This window comes from Colias croceus, chromosome 1 (genome assembly GCF_905220415.1).
Source record: "Colias croceus chromosome 1, ilColCroc2.1".
Taxonomy (NCBI): Eukaryota; Metazoa; Arthropoda; class Insecta; order Lepidoptera; family Pieridae; genus Colias; species Colias croceus.
In genome coordinates, this window is record NC_059537.1 from 10,562,222 (window position 1) to 10,585,527 (window position 23,306).

Below are 23,306 nucleotides of genomic sequence, written 5' to 3' on the forward strand. Positions count from 1 at the left end.
AAAAATTGAATATAATTATTTTGTCCATATAATTTAACTTTAGTAGGCAGGTACTTTATAATATAATAAAAGAATTTTTACAATATTATAAAAAAAATATCATAAACCCGAAATTATATTAAAATAAAAATTAAAACTTGACTGCTAAATTATGTGTATAGCCTACGTCAATATCGCCACTAACATAATAATTCAGATGATTGCAATGAAACCTCACATCTCAAAATCGGTCCAACGGTTTATACTGCAGTGCGTGTCAAAGAAATATTATACATACATACATAAACTCGAAAAACATAACCCTCTTTTTTCCGTAGTCGGGGAAAAATTTGGGAAATTTTTCAATATCCGGTAACATTACACGCACACAGAAGCACCGTGTACGTACAGTGCAGCGGCGAAATGACAGCACACATAGCTTTATTGAAAATGACGATAAATCATTCGGTTTAGTTCGGCAACGCTCCATCTGTCTTTTATTTTGTAATCTAAGCCTGAAACTTATCTAACGGCGCTTGTCATGTTCATATATTTTCCTGCGCGGGTTACCAGCGCTGACAAGCGCCGATAAGCGCTTACTGATCGGCGCAGACAAGTTCCGACAAGCTTCAACAAGCGCTGGTCGGCGCTGAGCGCTGTCATATAAAATTTGTTTTGGTCTGCTTCAACCTGCTTCCTTTGTGTAGAACGAACAAGTATTGACAAGCGCCGATAAGCGCTTATAAGTTTCAAGCTTTCTTTCTGAATACGCCCATACGGGACCTAAACTAACGCTAAAGAATACGATTTTCATAAAATTCGCCAATTTTGCTATCCGGCCGAGGTGCTAAAGTGTACTTTTTTATACCTAAAATTAAAAAAAAACTAAAGGGGACCTACAATTTTTTTTTATTAAATTGCTCTTTGTCTGACAATATTTAGCCATGGTCTTTTCTCCTTGAAAAAAACTCTTAATTCAATATTCATATTCATAGTTGTCAAATGTCATTTGTCAAATTGTCTAATGTGTGTTTATAATATTTTTGTTTTGCAAAAAATGGTGAACTTCTCTTACAACTATAATTTTCTCAGTTGATTTATTTTTATTTAAAAATGGATTTTCCGGCAACGCCTTCTAACGCATCGGATAGTAATGAATATCCTGCGACACCATCACAATTTGAATCAGCCCAAGATAACACTAAACGACGCAGGTAATAGAATTTAATAGAGGTTCTTGTTTATTTATATATTAGGAGGCTACTTAGAGAAAAATTCAAATTATTTATGTTTCAGCTCATCGAGATCTATTAAACGAAGACGTTTCGATGATGAGCTTGTCGAATACAGTTTGGGATTGCCGGGAGCGTCACTCGGCAAGGGTGAAAAGAGAATGCGTACTCAATCCTACACGAGTCAGTTACCTGAATTCCCAATATCCAGCGCTCCTGCAACACCCGTAGCACCTGTTCCAGAACGAAGAAAACCTAGTAAAATTTCAGCTGGAGGAAGTATGGGACGCAAGTCTCGTCGTAAAGGTCAATTGAGTCAATTATCAACTAAGGATTTAGGACGATGGAAACCGACAGATGATTTGGCGCTAATATTGGGAGTTCAACAGGTAATGTAAATAGTTATAATATTACACTTTTATGTCCTTACTTTTCCTTTTTATATAATATCAAATCTGTATACTTATATTGGAAACAAAATATTCCAGACAAATGATTTACGCACAGTTCACCGTGGTGTCAAATTCTCCTGTCGTTTCACTGTGGGTGAGCTGCAGTCTCGTTGGTATGCTCTGCTGTATAATGCGGAGATCTCAAGAGTAGCATTTGCTGCAATGAGGAACTTGCACCCTGACCTGGTAGCGGCAGTGCAGCAGCAAGCACTCTATTCTACTGCTGAAGAAGAGTTGCTTGGAACTCTTCCTAGTGTAAGGTTTATTTTATAATACCTTAAGCTTTCTTTAATATAATTGTGGTAAAACTGTGAAAAAAAAAAACCTATCAATTAATATCAAAACATTAAAACTTTCAATGTAATTTAAAGTAAAAAAAAGCTCTCTTCCTGAAGGAAGGAACTTTATCTTAATAATCTTCACTTCTTTGTTGCTGTTTCACTTATTTAAATAATTACTATTCTTTATCAAAATATGCAATCTATAATATCAAAATGAATCATAAAATATTTTGGTATGCACATAACTCGGAGAACCTGAACTATTTTGTTAATTCTTTTTTTATAATATTGCTTGAAGGACAATGATTGTTCTTATGGAGAGAAAACGTAAACATGTACCACGGGCGAAGACAAAGCCCCTAGAGTAGTAATAAATTTTATTAATCGCCTTAATCCAAAACTTGCCTATAATGAAGGAATCTCACTGTAAGATTAAAAAAAGTGCTTTATATATATTATTCATGTTTTAGAACTCCCATCCAGCCGTGGAGAAATTCCAAGAGCTATTGGAACAGAACCCACATGTGTTCTATCCAACCAGAACTGCTAAAAGTTTGATGGAACATTGGCAACTGTTGAAACAATACCATTTGTTACCTGATCAAACTGTGCAGCCTTTGCCTAAAAGTAAGTGCTTCATTTTTTTTGCTTTGAGAATTATTAAATTACCAAGGAACATTATAGTAATAAGTTAAAAGAACTATTTTCAGTCTAGAAATTCAAGGTTTATATTATATTTTATTATTTAGTGCAAAGTAAAATTCCAAACACATTGTGATTCATACCCCTTTATAATGAATTTGAGATGAAAAATAGGATGATAATTGATATATCCAGATTTCAACATTCTGCTTGCTCTTATTATATTACTTATGATTTGTTACTTAAAGAAAGCTTCGTCTTTTTTATAGATCCAGAAGCCATAATGACATTCTCTGATGCGGAGGAAACTATGAATGATTCAGAATTACCAGATTATAAAGAGGATGGCATTGATGTTGAAATGCAGCTTGCTGACAGGTGATAAAAATCGTAAAATGTCCTGAAATCCCCCATTTTCCAAACCTTCAATGATCAAAAGAACAACTAATAATGAATTGGGTTGATATCATAAATATACCCAGTGCAAAAATAATTTTCTATATTCGCTCCGACATGTTAAAAGTTTAGTATTACTGTAGCCAATGGTTGAATTTTATAATATTGATATTACTTTTCTACATTTATATTAAACTAGCTTACCGCCCGCGGCTTCGCCCGCTTTATCTAAAATCTAATAAATTATATACTAAAACCTTCCTCTTGAATCACTCTATCTATTAAAAAAAACCGCATCAAAATCCGTTGCATAGTTTTAAAGATATAAGCATACAAAGGGACAGAGAAAGCGACTTTGTTTTATACTATGTAGTTAAGCTCTAGCAGTCTGATGATGATGATGATGAAAGTAAAAAAAAAAAAAACGAGGGTGCTTTATAAAACATATTTGTTCCAGAATCGAAAAGAAAGACATAAGGCTACTAGAAAGTTCGCTGACGCGATGGCAAGTGCTCGTACAGTCTGTGGCCGGTGGGAACGTGGAGTTGGACAAGAACACACTGGCTGTGCTGCGGGGACGACTCGTTAGATACCTCATGCGGTCCAGAGAGGTGAGATTATGTTATTTTAAGTGTACAAAACATGTTAAAATGTAGAGAAAATGGAGCATAAAATATTTTTAATTAAGCTATTGCATAGCTTCTGTCGCGGGCCTTGAGCGCGGGGACCGAATCGAGAAATTCCGTAACGAAAAACCTCACGCTCCCCACTCCGACGGGCGGAGGTGTGGCTTGAAGGCATAGCATGCAATAGCTTTACCGCGGCAGTCCCCGAGTGCCACACGTCGTTTTTTATTTTTTTGATATGTTTTAAAAAAATGCGTAATTATCGTATTGCGGGTAGGTAATAAAGGCACAAGAAAATAAAGGTCTATTGTATAGGACATAGTTAATATTGCCTAAAATTCACCTTTTTACAAAACATGTTAATTATTCAATACAAACATGATTAATTACCTTATTTTATGATAGTGATATTGATGACTAAATATCGATTCCAACCTTAAACCAAAAACTATACTTGAAAACATTTGAAAAGTGTTGCCCATAATTTCATTTATTTCCTTCATATATGCTTCAGACGTAGTAAAAATTAGAAGTACCTATATGACATAATGACCACGCTTTAAGAATTAAGACTAACTAATAATGGCGAAATTAGTTTCGCGGGGCGTGCTTGGACTTGGAGCAGTATCGCAAAGCTATTGCCACCTGAAATAGCTCGGTTCGCTCTGTGTGTACCCGTCTTTAGAATAGGTTTTCCGTTTTTGGCGTAAATTACAGACTTGAATTCTTGATTTATAATATTAGCATACTTAACAGATTTTTGTACTGAAGCATTGATCTTGTGGTATTTAATTTGGGTACAAGCAACAAAAAAACTCATTTGGGACGTACTTCATACATATTTTATTAAATGGTCTCGGGCGGTTTGCCCATATAAACCCCGTCATTAGTAATTTCAATACAAATTTAATTTTAGGTACATAGATTATTCATTAAAGTATGAGACGCATTAATTAGAGTCCAAAGAATGCTCGAAAGGAATAATTTGTAAACTCACAAAAAGCTGTAATATACTTTTTATTTAACCGTGTTTTGTCGTCCTGTCGTATACTGACTATGAATCAGAATATTAACAAATTAATAGTATTTGCGAAGATGAAGTAAAAAGAAATAATGACGCATAAATTAACTTCACCAAGGATTGATTAGATATAAATTAAATTAATTACGATATACGTATATAATATGTACAATTATTTGTTTGTTGTACGATGTATTTGTTAGAATATGTCGTTTTTATTTATCTTCTCTGATGACCGACGGCCTTCATTTCCAATATCATTCGTATATTATAACAATCCGGAACCCTTAACTACATTATAATATACAGTCAATTTTAATCTATTCAAGTAGTTATATAAAAATCAAGATTACCGTTATGTTATTCAGATAGTTAAATATCTCACATCTAATAAAATTAATCTCCCTTGACGAGCGTAAGATCATATCAACCTCTCTTCCTTATTTCCCATAAGTTATCATGAAACAACTATAAAACTTCGATCAATACAGCTTTTACAATTGATTGACAAGCATCAACAAATACCCCTTATCGATTACATTAGCATACAATTAAACAATAAAAAGTATAGTTGCACCATGTTATGTGGCGTGCGACTAGTCGATCGATTGACCGTTATTGTCCCTTGAAAATAATATGACTCCGAAAGTCCCAGCTGTCATTCCATGATTAATGGTTAACTGCTGAGGTCAGTGTGTAATCTTTATGTGTCATTGTCAGTACTGTGTATGTTGTATTGCTATGGTGATGTTACTAGATCGGTAAGGATATGTTTTTGGAGTACCTACTTTGAATGTGGTTATCGAAGGATTAAAATTATGTACTTGCTTTTCTCTTTAGCCAGTCGCATGTAGGTACTTTATAATACAGATGTTTCATCATGTCGTTTGTCCAATTGAAACTCAAACTCAAACATTTATTTATTCAATTAGTCTTCTTCTAGAAGCTTTTTTGAATCGTCATAATATAGTTTTACCATTTACTACCAATTCGGAAAGCAGTTTCTACGGAGATGAACCGGCAAGAAACTCTGTAGTTTCTCTTTTAAAATTATTATCTTCAAGTTTTGTTTTGCTTAAAAAATGTCGGCATCAGGAGACTTATATACTTTCATGTTTATGTTACAATTATTTAAAATCGGTCCAGTAGTTTCGGAACCTATTCAATTCAAAAGAACAAAAAATTAAATCTTTTCTCTTTACAATATTAGTGTAGATACTTATATGTATAAAACTACATCTTTTCTTTCATGCCCACGTAAATTTATAGGGATTTGTCGCGTTAAATAGAAGCAATTTTAATTTAATTTTTTTATATTTGAAAGTTTTTATTAAGTAGAAAAATTATCCTTTCAATAAGTTATGCCCTTAAAATTTTACAAGGATTGATTGTTTGAGAGTTTCGGGTGGCTGCTAGCTAAGCTACACCATTCGATGAGGATGTAGGTATGCTAATAATGCTGAGCCTGTTCAATCGTATCAGAACTGTAAAATCTTAAGTAATTTTAAATCTGCTTTAATTAAATATAGGTAAGTAATTATTATTTATTAAATGCATTCTATTCTATTCGATTAATAATATACCTAGTCATTTAGGCTGTGATACTCCCACGTAAAACCACACAAACCAGTATACCTAATGATGGTTTTGATTGACCGTGGGAGTCAATAAGACTCGATGTTTCCCTTGCGAATTTGTAATATTTTTCATACACGTTCAACTTCTATAAATTTTAATTTTATTCTTTATATATAGAATTCAGTACATATACCCATAATCAATAACATCACTAAAAATCTTTATCCATATTAATTCATAGGCTCAGAATTGAAAGTTCTTTTTCTGTTTTCGTGGACTATTCACAAATTTTCGCAATCGCGTGTTATCTGCGTTAACAAAAATTAAAAAAATTTCTATACTTTTCTACAACTTATTCCGATCAGCCGTTTCAAATTTAAACAGTAACATACGCGCTTCCTCCTTTAAATATTGTACTGATTAAATCGGCCTTTTTCGAAGTATTAAAAAATATGGAAATAGAAATGAGTAGGTATAGCATTAACATGGCGCACTCGATCTCTATCAAAGGTCTATCATTTTGTATATAGCCCTATTGGTACTTATGTATCGATCAGAAATTGAAAGCATTTCATTGGAAGGATCGATAGGGCGCAATAAGTGGCCTGACCTGATTGCACCAAGGACATTAATGTCTCTGTCAAACACTTTCACTGTGTTTACTAAAACAAATACATATGTAAACTAGCTTACCGCCCGCGGCTTCGCCCGCTTTAAACGATTTGAGATTTAAACTATCCTATCTCTCAAGTTGGATCAAACTGCACATGGTGTGCGAATTTTATTATAATCGGTTAAGTGGTTTAGGAGTCCATTGAGGACAAACATTGTGACACGAGATTTATATATATTAAGATGACTAAATGTACACATTATTTGGTGCTTCCAAAATAGATGGAATTGTCTTGTCTCTTCATGAAGTAATTCAATAGTAATTTGTTGCTCGTTAATGTTGTTTCTATAAAATAAAATATTAATGAGTTCGTAATGTTTCGTTTGTACAGGTGTTTCTCGGATATTTCAATGTTAAAATATTTTTAAAGTTTCAGTTTCAATTTAGTTTTACTATCTCATACTGTATGTTAGGCTCGTAGAAAAAAGTAGAATATATAATAACTATCTTTCCACCCTCAGCTTCCCGCAGGTATAAGGCAGTCAAAGGAAATTCCGCATAGTTACCGTCCCCTTCAGATTTCCGGGACAAAACCTATCCTATTTACTTTCTCAGTTCTGAAACTAACACTGCACAAAATATTTTCATCCAAATAGGTACGATTTAAGCGTAAAGAAGACGCAGACTGAGTTACTTTCGCATTTATAAATTAGTAGGGATAGTATAGATCAGTGGGGATTTATTGGAACCAATGGAACAAACTCCACCGGGTTATCTATTTAATTACTATTAATCATACACATAGTTAAGCTTTCGTACGTATACTATTAGAATAAACCGTCGATATAATACGTCGATAAATGACGAATATTCGATTTGATTTATGCTGCTGCATATTTATAAAGAAACTAGCTGTGCCCGCGACTTCGTCCGCGTGGAATAGCGACTGCGTAGTAGTTACTACTTTACATACAATTATTTAGTAAACACGTACTACCATAAACAATTCACAGAATTGTTAATAGAATTTATTACTAATCTAAGCTAAAAAACTTACGTACTTTCCGGAAATCCGGGGCATTTTCCGGGGATATCCGGAAAATGCCTGTAAAATATCTGGAAAATCCCCCAGAAAATGTGTGAAAATGTCCGGGAAATACCCGGAAAATATCCGGAAAATGCGTGAAAATGTTCGGGAAAAGCGTGGAAAATGCCTGAAAAATCTCCGGAAAATGCCAGGGAAATGTCAGGAAAATGCCTGGGAAATGCCTGGAAAATATCTGGAAAATATCCGGAAAATGCGTGAAATGGTCCGGAAAAGGCGTGGAAAATGCCTGGAAAATCCCCGGAAAATGCGTGAAAATGTCCGGAAAAAGCGTGGAAAATGCCACTTCAAATTTGCGAAGTAATTAAAGCAGACAACCAAAAAAAAGAAAAATAAAGCTAAAATCTTTCATATTAAATGTATACGGGATATTCATATTTCATATTATGTACTTAATGTATGGGAGGGTTAAAGATATTTCTTTTTATATTTCTCGATTTATTTAAAAAAAAAGATTACGGCCATTATTAGGTTAAGTACTTTCGATATCAGCTTAAAGTTTTTTGTTATCTGTAATACTTACAAAAAAAATCGCCTGTGCACACTGAACGATTACACCTTGTACATGAATGCCTTAGCAAATGTTCGCTGTGATTATTTAAATGATCATAATTTTTTTTATTAATGAACCAATTGACATGAATTAAACACTAAATGACAAAAAAAAATAACTACAGTTTTGGGTTCGGGATCAATTTAATAATTACACCTGCTAATATGTTTTTACATATTTTCATTGTATAAAATCGTAACATAATTTCCTTTATGTATTGTTCTATTAACACATAGATAATATCTTCCCAAGGTACTAAATTTTAATAAAAAAGTTGTTTTTGTTATTTATATCTAAAAAAGAGTATTTATATTAGACAGAAATAAACATAAAATTTTTATAAGTTTTATGGAAGCTGAATGTAATGCAAATGGGCAAATATAAAAGTAAAATTAGGTATTTAAAATAAATAAATGAAACAACTACCAATTACAGAAAAACTTCTTTTTCGGTTGAAAATTGCTGGATCATGAGTATAATTCTTTATCTCTTACCTTGGGCAGTCTGGAAGAGATCGCTAGTAAGCGATAAGACCGCCTTATGTACATACCGTGTTAATCCATTTCCATTTGGTATGATTGTAAATATTTTACTTGGTGTGGTACGTATATTAACCACACCAATTGATAAATAATATGTACTCTGATCCCAGTACGATCTGTACCGCGATAGCCATAACGATAATAAAACAATCAGATGACAGTAAAGCACGATTAAAAATCATACTTGTACAGTAGTTGTGAGTGCAATATTTACGTTTCAAAATAACATTTTTTTTGGTACTAAAACGTAGGTAGATTCTCACGCACGCACGCTGATACGTGGTTGGCTGCCCCTTTTCTCATTCCCGAAAAATATCCTCTAAAATTACCCAAGATTCTTCCAATGATTGTACCATACGTTGGAAATTAACTTTAGTCAACAATTGACCACGCGCCAGGATACTTATTTCTACTACATCCTCATGCAAATCGTTAATTTTTATGAACATTGAATCTGTAAATAAAAAAAATGAAAAGATTACTTTACCTAATTTTATTAAAAAGCTACTAACAAATAAAATTCTATCAAGAACTAAAGTGACCTTCTTTGGGCGTTTAATATAGTCTTGTAAAAGTTATACATAAAAATAAAATTTCATCATTTTCTTATTTTGTCGTAACTTCAATTCTAATTAAAAACATGAGTCTAACTATATAATTAATTAATAAAGTAATAATTAATAATTATAAAAGCTACAACTTACCTTTTGTGGGAACGCAAGAAGGATTTTTTAAAATGTCACAATTAACTGGTAATAGTGTCTTGTTTGACATCAAATAATAAACATCTACCCTCACTTGTAAAATTTTATTTAGTATATTCACATAAAAATATAAGCACCTGAAGTGGACTCTGGGAAGACATGGGTTAAAAAGTTAAATAAATAAGTACAATTAAAAACCCCACCAATATCATATTATTTAATTTTTAATTATAAATTTGCAAGAAGCGTTAAACATGTAAATTGATTTGATTTTAATGAAGTCTCATAGATGGCGCTGTTTCAAATATGTCTTTATACTACTAAGATTCATTAAACTGTTTCTCTGCCAAAATTACGTAAATGAGGTAGTTTTTATAGTGTAAAGCTAGATAATAGCGTGGCTTAGCCAAAAACAACATTTAAACATGAGTCTTTAGATTGTACGCTGTGTAATACACGGAATACGTTAGAAAAATAAAGGTTCACAGCTCCTCCCCCGGAGGTGATAGCATGATAATGTGTATATAAAAGCCTCACCCGACCTGTTAGTAATATTCATGCAAAATTTGAAGTCAATCTATGCGGTACTTTTCGAGATTAGCTCGGACAAATATACAGACAAACAGACAAACAGACAAACCGACAAACAGACAAACAGACAAAAATTCTAAAAACTATGTTTTTGGCTTCTATATCGATTATAGATCATGGATTATGTATTCTTTTAAAAAAATATTCAATGTACAGTTTTGACTTTCCTACGATTTTATTATATGTATAGATTTTAAATCGCGGAATGAGAAACAACTGCTTAATCATTTTAAAATTGATTACTCACCTCGATGAAAACTCTTGTAACTATTATAGTATTGGCAATATTTAGTCTTATTATTTTCTTATCAGAGAAATTATAATAGTGCTTGTAAGTTGTAAGTTTGAAGAGTCGAAAGAGTATTGCGAAATAAAAAGAAATTCATCTATGATATTGGGTATCTATGAGATATTAATAAGTAAATATAGTTTTAACAATGTAAAAAAATCCTAAAAAAATAACCATAGGTAATAGTTACTTATTTCGCGCACTCACTTTTTAATGGTAATATCATTTTTATATGATTTGAACTATGACCGGTGTAATTTTTTCACTTATTCTTATTTTTGTAGTTCATTCACATTTCATTATTATTCCAGTCAGTTGTTATGTACTTGGATTTAAGTACCTAATTAATTTTGTGTAAACCCATTTTTGCATATTATAATTTTAATAGTATTAAATGAGGTATTTCAGTTAAAATTTTAATATGTATAATGATTAATGACACTTTAAAGATATGGTTTTGTTATAATTATAATTTAGATCTTTTCTTACCAACAGAAAGCTAAGACCTACGTTTTTTGTTTGCGTGACTAAAATACATACATAGCATACGCCTGTAAATTGATAAATCAATTGTATCCATCTGTATGTGAATTATTCGTAATTGTTTTGTATTTCACCTGCCCACGTGTTTACACAACACTGCTATTGTTTGCTCGTAGTTTGGCTCACATTCAAAACATCGACTATCGATCTGGTGAAGTCAGCCTTAAATGGAACTCTGTCTATGTCCGGTATCAGTTTATTATAAAAAGATATATTTTTTTAAGTTAGTGCATGACGTTATTTATGTGAAAACACAGTGGAATGGTGATTTTAACGTCATTAACTGAGCCAATTTAAGTTAACCTTTATAAATTATTTAGACTTTAGTGTTTTTTGTCGCTCGCAATTTTATACCGCGATACGTGTTTATTTCGCGCCGAATTAGGAATGTCAAGACGGTTATAGTAGGGGAGCCCAGGATGCTAAATGTGGATTTACTCGAGCGTCACGGGAACCTATTAGAATTGGTAGATTAGACCATAGCGAGAAAAAAAGGTCCTATAATGTTTTCACTTTTAGCGGTGGGGAAGGGTTTTTTGATTTTTTTTTAATTTAAAAAAGAAAAAAATTGGCTTGGAAATACTCAAGCGCGTTAGATATTGATATTTTGCATGCTCCAGGACGTCACTGAAAAATAGTATACGTTAATCTGACGATTTAAGTGGCGATTTAATCGCTATGAAGAAAGGGTAAAAAATTAAAGTAATATTATTCGAGCGCGTCAGATTAATATATATGGGGGTTAATTACAATATAAGAAGTCCCCATTTCGCTAATCTGACGATTCGAGCTCAACCTTAGGGAATTATGGATTATTCAAATTTTCCAGCGGGGCCCCTGAGCGCACCCACCAACCATAACTGCTCATATTGACTAGAGGTACTAATGAATAGCTAAGGTACCGTCCCTTATAGTAATCTGACGCGCTCGAGTAAATCCCAAAATCCCCTCTTGGGCTCCCCTACTATTAGCTTTGCACGGACCGTTTATGGCGTAATTACGCGAAATGTATGTATTGCTACTTCAACGAAAATGTTAGTGTGGAGCCATCTGTCTTAGGGACAGAAGTCATAAAGTTAAATTAAAATTGGATAATGGATAGGTCATATAGGTTATTTAAATTTGTCGCGATGATAATTTAATTTCTTTCATATTTTCAGCATCATCGGTCATCTTTAATTTCTTTCGGTCATACATTGTGTGTTCATATAATTTATCAATGTTTTATGTCAATGTTAAAATCATCGATGGTAGCCCGTGCGATGCTTTTGAATCAACTGACCCGTTAATGTTTTCATGGCGTGTGTAATCGCTGTTCTTTTACACGTTTATGCGTTTTACCTACGCATTTAATAGCGCGAAAAAGTATTATTTTATCTGTGACGCGAATCCTTAGTTTTTGCGTAATACAATAGCTATAGACATGTAAACAACGACTCTCGTGCACTTTTTTACTGTTCCGCATGTTTCCCAAAGCGTATAAAAACTTTATGATTCAGATAACACGTTACACACGACGAGTCTGAATTCGAAAAATAATAAATGACATAGTTTCGTAGGAAACAAAATGTGTACGCCGTTTTGACGAAACAACGGAAGTTATCTAACTTCAATTATGATTTTTTTTTCTTTTTTTATATAATTCTGTTCTAGTACCGGTAATAGCTACAAAGCGGCTTATTATGTTCTGTGTTTTTCATATGGTCCGGGAGCCAGAAGCAGATTTTATGACCAAGTTCCTCTCAAGCGGTAATTAGTAAAATGCATCAAAGTATAGTATTATGAAGCCTCGTGAACGTCAGCTGGAGCTCGGTTGGGGGGGTGAGCGGTAGTAGCCTCCCACGCACGTAAGAAAAAAAAGTATATTCATTCATTTCCTCTCAGCTAAAAATTTGTCAAATTGTAGCTAGCCCAATATCTCAACGAAAAATAATAATCAGCTGGTTACAGCATGGTGTATTATACGTCAGCTGGTGTCTCGAATATAATGAGACATTAACAAAATCATCGAGATACGTGAAATTCCATCAACTTAAGTCCCCGTAAAAGATGAGTAATAACTTTATTATACTATTATTTTTTTAATAATTATAGTTAACTAATGTTTTTAGTGGGTTATTTCATATTTGTTACACTTTTAGGTAGTTATGTGAATTTGATGATATGATAGTTATTTTTAAATGCAGTTTATAATATTTGTAAAAACATGTTTACCGATGTGGCTGAATGTACGTAGTACCCCGAGCATGCGCACAACTAACCACCTCCAAGTACCTTATTACTGTCTATATTATGCTAGCGTGTGTTGCTTGAATTTTTAAAAATAACGATAATAATTAAAGATACGTCATTTCATCTCAGATGAAAATTTGTGAGCTGATTGTTAATATACTGATGCGATAAATAAAAAAAATCAGCTAGCAATAATTCGAGGAAAACCTAGTCAGTTGATGCATATAAATTGGCAATAGATGCTTCTGTCTAACTCTTATGTAATAACTTTCAAAGTATCAGCTGACGGTTTTTCCACCAAGATACAGCCAGCTGACCTATATGTATATCCACAGTTACATATAAGCTATCATCAGGTAAATTTTAGTTTGAGAGGAAATCACGGAAAATAATTTTATTTTTTTCATGTTCGAGACACCAGCTGACGTTTATTACACCATGTTGTAACCAGCTGATTATTTTTTTTCGTTGAGATATTGGGTTAGCTACAATTTGACAAATTTTTAGCTGAGAGGAAATGAATGAATGTATTTTTTTTTCCTACGTGCGTGGGAGGCTACAACCGCTCACCCCCCCAACCGAGCGCCAGCTGACGTTCACGAGGCTTTATAATACTATACTCTGATGCGTCTGACGAATTATCTCTTGAGAGGAAATAATTAACCAAATTTGCACCTGGCTCCCTAACCAATAGTGATGTACCATTTAAATTGTAATATACTAGCTTTCCGCCCGCGTAGTATTGCAGGGTAACTCGAATAGTTCCCGTTTTTGTAGAATTTCTGGGATTATCCTATGACCTTTCTCAGCACTCTATCTTAGTAGGTAGTTAGGTACCAAATTTTAACCAAATCCTTTATGTGCTTTAGGCTTGAAGAAGAGACAAACATACAGAGTTACTTGTTTTATACATCGGATAGATCAATCTAGTTATTTTCAGTAGATATGTACCTACATATAAATAATGACTTTTTACATTGCAAATAACTTCAACAGGTACCTAGGTATTATTAATATATTTTATGTTATGTTTCGTATATAGATAATTATGATAAAATTAGTTCGTTCCCTGATAATGTAATACAATACAAACGCAAGCGCCTTGAGTATTTAAGAAGCTAATGATAAATGATAACATATCAAATACTTAACGGTTGGTAAATAGATTGTGTTTGTTTTGAGTTGTAATTTCGTAATCTTCATGACAAATTATGTATAAGCAAAATGGAACGAAATTAAAATATTTAACTACGGTAACAACATTATTTTGTTGTGTAAAAATAACGTTGTTAGTTGTAGCAAATAAACGGTTGTGTTATTTATTTAAGGAACTAACTTGTTTATGTACTTGACTTACTTGACTTATGTTCCTGTGTCCCCTAGCTGGGGCAGAGGGCATCCACAGTGCTCCGCCAGGCGTTTCTGTCGAGAGCTTCCCTTTTGATTTCGCTCCAGGTTTTCCCGATTTTCTTGGCTTCGTCTATGATTGTCCGCCGCCAGGTTTGTTTAGGACGACCACGCTTACGCTTACGTACAGTTATGTACGGTTGTTTATGTACGGTCATCAAAAAATCATTATATTTACAGGTTGGAATTTTTGGAATACCACCTCGAGAGATGTTTCCAAAAATTTGTTTACCACTCCTAGAAATCGAACCGATTAAAATCTGTCTGTACCATCCTGAACTTTTATTGTATCCACCCTTCGATAATATAATGATGAAATCTCTTAAAAAACTTGTGTTTAAAAAAAGTGTAGGTATATAAACCTGTAATGTATAACCACAGATATGCTATACTAATAATTAGTATAATTATTATGCACTCGTTTCAAATTGAAATTTTGCAAACGATTCTGAGAAACAAGGGTCTTGGAAGGAAATGGACAGACAAACAATAAAGTGTTTTGATAACGCTGTGTTCTTATAGAAAAATATTTTACTAGAATTAGCTACCTACGTAAAACAACTCAAAAACAGTCACATCGCAGACAATTGATTGATCGCAATGGCTACTAACTATTAAATAAAATTATTGACAAAAAACGTATTTATTAAAGATTTATCCTAAATGTGATTTATTCACTGTCTAATAAATGCACACTTAATAAATTGTGGCACCAACGAAATTGCGCATAATTTTGTTAATATTTATGTTGCTATTGATTTAACGCATCGTTACACAACTGAATATACTAGCATATAATTTTAATATAATTAATCTAAGACTGTCGTTTTCTTCATATTATGGTAATTCCAATTCAGTTTGTGAAAATTGTAGTTCCTTTCAATTGGTCCCTTAAAATTTTGTAGAGTTTTTGAATTTGAAGGTGGCTTTTTTTTTAATTATTATTGGGGGGGGGGGGGGGGGCAAGTATCTATCTATTTTTTAATTATTATTTACTTATTATTGTGTTCACTGTTTAGTCACACATTTTACATTCAATAAGAATGAACAATTTTGTGAAATATGGTCTAAACAGTTTCTTCTGGATGAGACCACCAGAGAGGAAAATCAATTAAAAACTTAAATGGAAAATTTTCGCGAAATTATATTAAGACTTTTTATACGCGAAATAGATCCTTATTTTGAGATTAAAACCCGTTAAAATACAAAAATGGTGTAGCCTAAATATGAATTTACAAGAAGAAACAATCCGAATTAATACAGCTTGTAAAAGTAAATACGTTTTTATCAGTGCTATATTTCGAAATCTTGTTTTGTTATGGACGCCGAAGGCTATTTAATGTACCTAAATTATTTATAATGCTTGATATTTGTATTATATATTCAATAATTATTTTAAACCAGAATTTACAATACTTGTATGTAGGTATACAAGTATATATACTAAATTATTTTTAAAACGATAAATTAAATTAAATTAAAAAACACAAAATATGCGAAAATAAATTAAAATTATTATTATACGAGCATAGAACCTCTACCTTTTTGTTTTAGGAAGAAAAAGAAAATAGTTTGACAGGCTTAGTGCTTGACAAAGTGGAGACGCCACGTATCGATAAAAATACAATAATTATAATATCTATCTAGATTTTTTAAGGTTTCCGTTTTTTTAGATTTTTGTGCTCTTCTAGATTGCGTAAAAATAGATGCGATCTTTAAACAGAATGGACTCCTAATATTGACTATTTGTAGCTATCATTTTGATAGAAAATAAAAACTCATGCTGACATATCTATAGAAATTAAAAAAATAGTCTCTTTTTAACTTGTAGTGAGATACGGTATTTACAAAATATATATTTATTGAAAGGGCTACAAACTGAAACAATCGATATTTAATTGAATTGACATCACTTTAAACTTTTTTCTATACTGAACGTATCTTTGTCATTCAAAATCTGTGGATGTGTCACCCGCTACTATCGATCCCCCTCAATACCCTCGTAAACACGCTTGATGGGGGGGGGGAGCCATTTCGAAAATTTTGTATGAAGTTTCCTTACTGTATGTATCTGTATATTGTGGTAATACTTTATTGGAGGGATAAGTTTTATCTTGGTTTTATCCAAGCATTGAAAAATCGGCCCTTAAAATAAGTAAGTATTGCGATTGGTAAAATAATTTTAGTTGCTCATAAGTTCATTACTTCATATATTATACTTATAAGTTCATACTTCACAAACATACACGTGTTGTATGACCATAAGCTTAAAATGCCGATATATTTTTATTACTCGAAACATTTATGTTGAAATGTTTTCTGAAATATGTATATCCGATTTATTCACACAATATTGAAGAAAACAGAATAAAATGCATTTCGTTTTGTACCTACTTACGACTCATGTACAATGTACATATCGTACACATGTTTCTAAATATTCTGAATACAAGCCACAACAAAACGGTATACCGATACCGGATAACTGTCGCGTTTATTATGATGGTGGTACTAATGAGCAAATGCCCTTAATAAATACCCGTTATGTGATAGTCGGAATTTTCAATTTACTAAGTATCGTGAGGACGCTTAGAAAGATCTACTCGTATTACTGTCTACTGATTAGAACCGTTTGTGTGTCCTTTATAGAATCGTAAACTATGCATTTGATCTTCAGAAAAGTTTTGTGCAAGAGACCACGAAGTGAGTTGGTACGACCAATCTTCGACAATATACCACAAAATGTAGGTAGTTTTATACGGATTTCGTCAAAGTAGAGTGAATGTTTTCTAAAATTTATTTATAAAGAAAGTGCCATCCATTGTATAATAATCTACGATCATTTCAATTATCATAATAATGGATAGAAATTGGACATAGGGTCTCTGAATGGAGTTGCTGTAGGGGTGTAATGTAGTCTTGCCTGTTTCACTAGACTTGTATCAATCTAAATAACGTTATTTGCAATCGTGAAAGAATATTCATAATAATTGTACCTGAATCCATACTAATATATGCGAAAGTAACTCTGTCTGTCTGTTACTCAATCACGCCTAAACTACTGAACCAATTTTCATTAAATTTGGTATGGAGATATTTTGATACCCGAGAAAGGACATAGGCTACTTTTTATCCCGGGAAAATGACGCAATCCCGGAAATCCCACGGGAACGGGAACTATACGGGATTTTCTTTGACTGCGCGGGCGAAGCCGCGGCGGCAACCTAGTAACCAATAAATAGTGACTGAAATATACGTACCCGAGTATCAAGTTTATATTCAAAACAGTTTTCAACGTCTGGCGCTTTTGAAATTGTTATGCGACTAGGTACATTGTAAATGAATTTAATAAAAATAATCTACTTATTGTAAATAAATACAATAGGTGGAGAAAACGCTTCTGCTTAAGTCTAATATATAAAAATCAATGCCACTTTTCGTTGTAATTCCATAACTCGAGAACGGCTGAACCGATTTCGATAATTCTTTTTTTATTATATTCCTTGAAGTACGAGGATGGTTCTTATGTAGAGAAAACGTTAATATGTACCACGGGCGAAGCCGGGGCGGACCGCTAGTATTTCTATAAAAAATATTGCTAATAGGGCTTGCACTTACCTTCGTCGGCCTATTTAGTACCAGACTATCTATCAATATCATGGGTAAGACAAGAAGCATTGTCACATTGTTTTCAAATTTCTAATTTGAGGGCAAAAGTAGATTAATGATCGTATGAATATGTATGCCTCGATAAATGTTGATAAGGCAAAATTTAAATAAATATTTGAATACAATACATTTCTATGCATTAATTTGTGTTTTTATCGCTCATACTCGCTCGTACTGCGCTCGTGTGGTTAACATTATTATAGAATATTTCAGTTTTCTACACAACAATTATTATTGATATTGTAAGTACTATTCATTAAAAAAATGATCTATATTTTTATTACCGTAGAAAATTTGCGAACATAACAATTAGTGCTACTAATTTCAGTTCATTATGAGGAATCGTAATAACCTACGTTCAGTATCGTAGTCTTATAAAATACCTGTTTAATTATTATGCTGATCAAAATAATGTACTCATCTGTTATCAATTTATAGTACCGAGCATTCTGTACCATAATTTCATTTCGATATTTGGATATTTCATGAAAATATAACGACTATCTAGGAAAATTCGACAAAGAAACGAGAAAACTTATAGATACACAACACTTAAATTAGTTCTGGTTATTAGATACTTTAGATTCTGTTTTACTGTATACTTGCCGTTAGGTATGTAAGTTTTATTTCATTTTAAATTACATGTTGGACTTCTACATAAAATAGACAATTCTACATACAATATGGATTAAATAGGTCAAGAGTATGTCGCTCTTGACCTTTTATTTTTAATATAATTAAATAATTTACGGACAATCATTTTTAAGTCAGTTACATACCGTCTGCAAAGTAGGGTTCAGAATGTTTATTTTATTAATCTTTTTTAAAATCATATTTTACAAAATTTTTGCGCGGTGGAATACTATTATGTAATATAGGTACTATTATGAATACGTACAGTTTTTTTTAATAATAAATATTAAATTATGTATTTATAACTTACCTATAATAATTATTATACTAATGGATTTTTCAATCTTTATTAATTATCAAAGAACCTTTGACGTTCAAAACTTCGAAAAGTTTAAATACAAAATTCTTTGTATATTTTTTTGCATCTGCCATTTATAATGTACTTACTAGTTATCCGCCCGCGGCTTCACCCGCCTATTCAAAGGAAAATTCCCTTGGGAAAGAGATGTTTTACTGTAATAAAAATAATGAAATCGAAAGACTAAAAGGAAGGAATACGCCTAAATAAGGATATTAGCTAAACGAGGATTCCTTTGATTGTTTTACAAAAACTTGTAAACTTTGCACAGGAAGCTATAAAGTATAAATATATGTAGTATGAATTTTGTTCTGTTATGTATAATATTGTAAAGTTATGAAAATTATCAGTAGATAATTGTATTGTATATTTTTCTAAAGATAAAGAGCAAAATCTTACCGTATATCATTGAATTACGTAGATACGCATGTAGTGTATTTAGCGAATAGGTAGGTATCTATAAAAACGATCGCGTTCATATGCGTACTGTAAATATTTCTTATACATATTATACATTTTCACTACATATACACATATATAAATGGACTACTGCCGCATCTGCTGCCTTCACTTTTTGAATGCCTTGACTTCTATGTTTTTTTTTTCGATGATAGAATAAATAATTTCATTAGAGCCTAATATTATTACTTCTTTTTAGAAAAATAAAAAACCTTGCTCAAAGTATAATTTCTCGCTATAAAATCAAGATAAAACTGTCACTTGTCCAACTTTTTTTCCCTCGAGCGCGCGTTCCTTTTTTTAACAGGCAATCGAATTAATTTGCTTCCTTATCTTCGGATACAATTTATGATGATAAAAATATAATATTGAATTTCTGCATGACAACAGAGGACACATAATACCATCGTAATACTAAAGTTATACAAAGGTGCGATAAGCGAGAACAATGTTTTCCTCGTTGAGCGATGTTTATATATTATATTTTATCAGATTATATGCAATATGATCTTTTTGCATTGCAAATTGCAATTGCATCTTGCTGTTGGATTTTTGTTATTTGCAAAACGAGAGCTTTATTTAATAAATAAAACTTTACATCTTTATATTCTCAATGCGAAATGAACACAGTTTGGTTCAACTCAAGGCCTTCTCAGTCTTTTCATATATTTATTCCTTCTATATTTCGTATAAACTTTTTTATTGAAGATTAGTGACCTTTCCGAGTATCTCTCCTACGTTAGTTTGTTACTTTACTACATTTTATACATGGACGTCATTGAAACGTGCTAATGGTGTCTAATTTTTTCTTTCTACGGTATTTTCCCACTTTTCATTAGGTATGTTTACAATAACTTAAATGTAAAGCTACAGAAGTCAAAATATTCAAAAAGAAAAGGATTTAATAAACTTTTCATAATAATTTCAGTCGTCGTTCGTTTACTGTAACATTCGATTAAATAAATACAGCTAAAATATTAGCATAAATTATGCTAATTCTATTGCATAAATATAACATATGGTAATACCCGAAACGATACGATATACATGATGCTCGCATATTCTATGTGTAAAGTATTAGAACTTAGATGATCGCAGAACTTTTTACTTTTCCAAAAAATTCCTTTAATAGGTACTTAACTTTTGAAACTAAACTCTCATAATTAACTTACGTCTTATAAACTATTATAACACTGAACAGCTCGACGAATTAATTAACACAGAGTCGAGGTACGGCATTGTTCCAATCAATGTTGTACGTAACATGCTAGTATATGTATGTATTGAAATATTTGCCACACTGTTTGTTATACTGACGAGCTCTCACTACACTCCGATAACCTTATCTGCAACATAACCACGTAAACAACACTATCTTGTTTATTTTTAACATTATGGACGACACTTCATAATATTATTTCGTATTGGATAGTGGACTCGGTAATTTCGAATCAACTGCGTTTGTAGCGTTACTCAGCTGATATAATAGCGAACGAATTTCAAGGGCCTTTAATTACAGTTACGTGCGTGGTAAATTATTATCAGCTACTAGCATTCCAAGTTTTATACGAAAATTAAAAGATAACTTCGAACAGGTGTTCTGTTATAGAAGCAAACTTGATATTGTTACTCATACGGACTACGGTAGTAAGATAATAGAAATGCTTTTGACCTTGATTATCCTTAACAGATAAGAAAAGTGTTGTGTTTAATAATGTATCAACGTTCTCTTTTAATTAAGCGGTAAGCCTAACAATTACAATCTACACACACGATGCTACAATTACCGCAATACACAATACCTTTTAAGTGAGTGTCAGCTACTTGCAATATTGTAGCGAAAACTGTATCTTTATCAACGTGTTATTCAAAAGATGCAATAAACTTCATAATTATCGCATTAAATACTTCACGTCGTATAAATTTATGGTTTAAATACGAAACATTGAACGGTTGTTAATATTTTATGTTCCACGATCAATAATAATTTGCGTTTATTATAAATTCAACGAGGCTCCGCTTTTAGTTTTTGAGTCGATCGAACGACATTCTATTTTTGGTGGGTTTTCATCCTAATTGAAGATCGTTTATTTCGTAGATAGCTGTGGGTCGAAGTACAAGGGATCATACGATCGATGTCGATCTGAGTTTGGAAGGGCCCGCGGCCAAAGTGTCCCGGAAGCAAGCGACCATCAGGCTGAGGAATAGCGGCGAGTTTTTCATGTCCTCTGAAGGAAAGCGGCCTATATTCGTGGACGGCAGACCGGTTCTTCAAGGGAATAAAGTGAAACTTAATCACAATAGTGTAATTGAGGTAAGGACTTGCTAATTGAGTACTCTGTCTTGTCTTTTAAAACACAATAACTACCTAATACTAGAATCTAATTGAATGAATAAATAAGAATTTTGACTTCTTGCAGACGAAAGTTGCAGAAGTATGTTTAAAAAAAATTAGATAATATGAAGTTAATATATTATAAGAAAGTTAAGAATTTTTGAATCATCGCTCCCTTTTTCAAGTTTTCCAAGTCAAAGTGATAATCAATAAAAATATTTTTATTTCGTTTATATGAATATTATGATTAATGATTCGATTTGACTTGAAATAAGAATAAATAAAATACACATTTCTTTAATAATATTAAAGTGGAAAGACAATGTAACGTAAAAATGTCAACACCGACATAATGAGGCTGAAGCTTTCTATATAATTTACCAGTGTCACCAATGCATGCGGTATGCTTCGAACAATTGATTTTGTGGACTAGTGTGTCAATGCCAGCAGTGAAACTGGCCACATACGTAACTGCTGTACTATTTATGTATTATACTTTGTCAACAGATAGCCGGCCTTCGCTTCGTGTTCCTCATTAACCAAGACCTCATCAGCGCCATCAGACAAGAAGCCGTCAAAGTCAATATACCAGTTTGATTATTAATAAACGTTAAACAAATTAAAAACTCGTTTTATTGAGAACACATTTATTTGGTCAATTTTAGAACAATTCTCAAAACTAGGTACCACTCGAAAAAATATTATACCCATTAAAAATATTCACTTAACACACTCGAATTCCAGTATCTCAATACAGAGTGTGCTTATATTTACGTCTATCACGATACACTATCACGTGCGTTACTGGCATAATAAGATATGCATTCAACGATTAAAACACAAACAAAATTTTACATAATTTTAAAACTATATAAACTTAATCCTTAACCCTTACAAACGAATAGTGCTCAACCGTAATAATATAACGTAATCCTATAAAGTTACCTCTATAACAATGGCCAACAAAGTGCACGAAAACACAACATATCACTCAACAGTGCTAACAAACATACGATCAAAATAAATACATAAATGTATTACCAAAGAAAAAATATTTTAATATCAG

The 23,306-nt window shown here is 32.3% G+C and overlaps 1 protein-coding gene across 1 annotated transcript; it reads left to right on the plus strand.

Moving 5' to 3' along the window:
• Positions 1-978: 978 nt before the first annotated feature.
• On the plus strand, positions 979-22,866 carry LOC123691747 (microspherule protein 1). Its single transcript, XM_045636290.1, has 8 exons — positions 979-1,193; positions 1,276-1,600; positions 1,700-1,918; positions 2,415-2,571; positions 2,856-2,964; positions 3,440-3,593; positions 22,004-22,219; positions 22,748-22,866. The coding sequence occupies exons 1-8, from the start codon at positions 1,093-1,095 to the stop codon at positions 22,835-22,837; spliced, it is 1,371 nt and encodes a 456-aa protein (XP_045492246.1). The 5' UTR covers positions 979-1,092; the 3' UTR covers positions 22,838-22,866.
• Positions 22,867-23,306: the final 440 nt, after the last annotated feature.

What these genes read in the sequence shown, in the direction of transcription:
- LOC123691747 (XM_045636290.1), top strand. Translation starts at nt 1,093, where the DNA reads ATGGATTTTCCGGCAACGCCTTCTAACGCATCGGATAGTAATGAATAT. An exon ending in TAATATTGGGAGTTCAACAG is followed by an intron (nt 1,601 to 1,699) that starts GTAATGTAAATA and finishes AAAATATTCCAG; the next exon opens with ACAAATGATTTACGCACAGT. An exon ending in ACCTCATGCGGTCCAGAGAG is followed by an intron (nt 3,594 to 22,003) that starts GTGAGATTATGT and finishes TTTATTTCGTAG; the next exon opens with ATAGCTGTGGGTCGAAGTAC.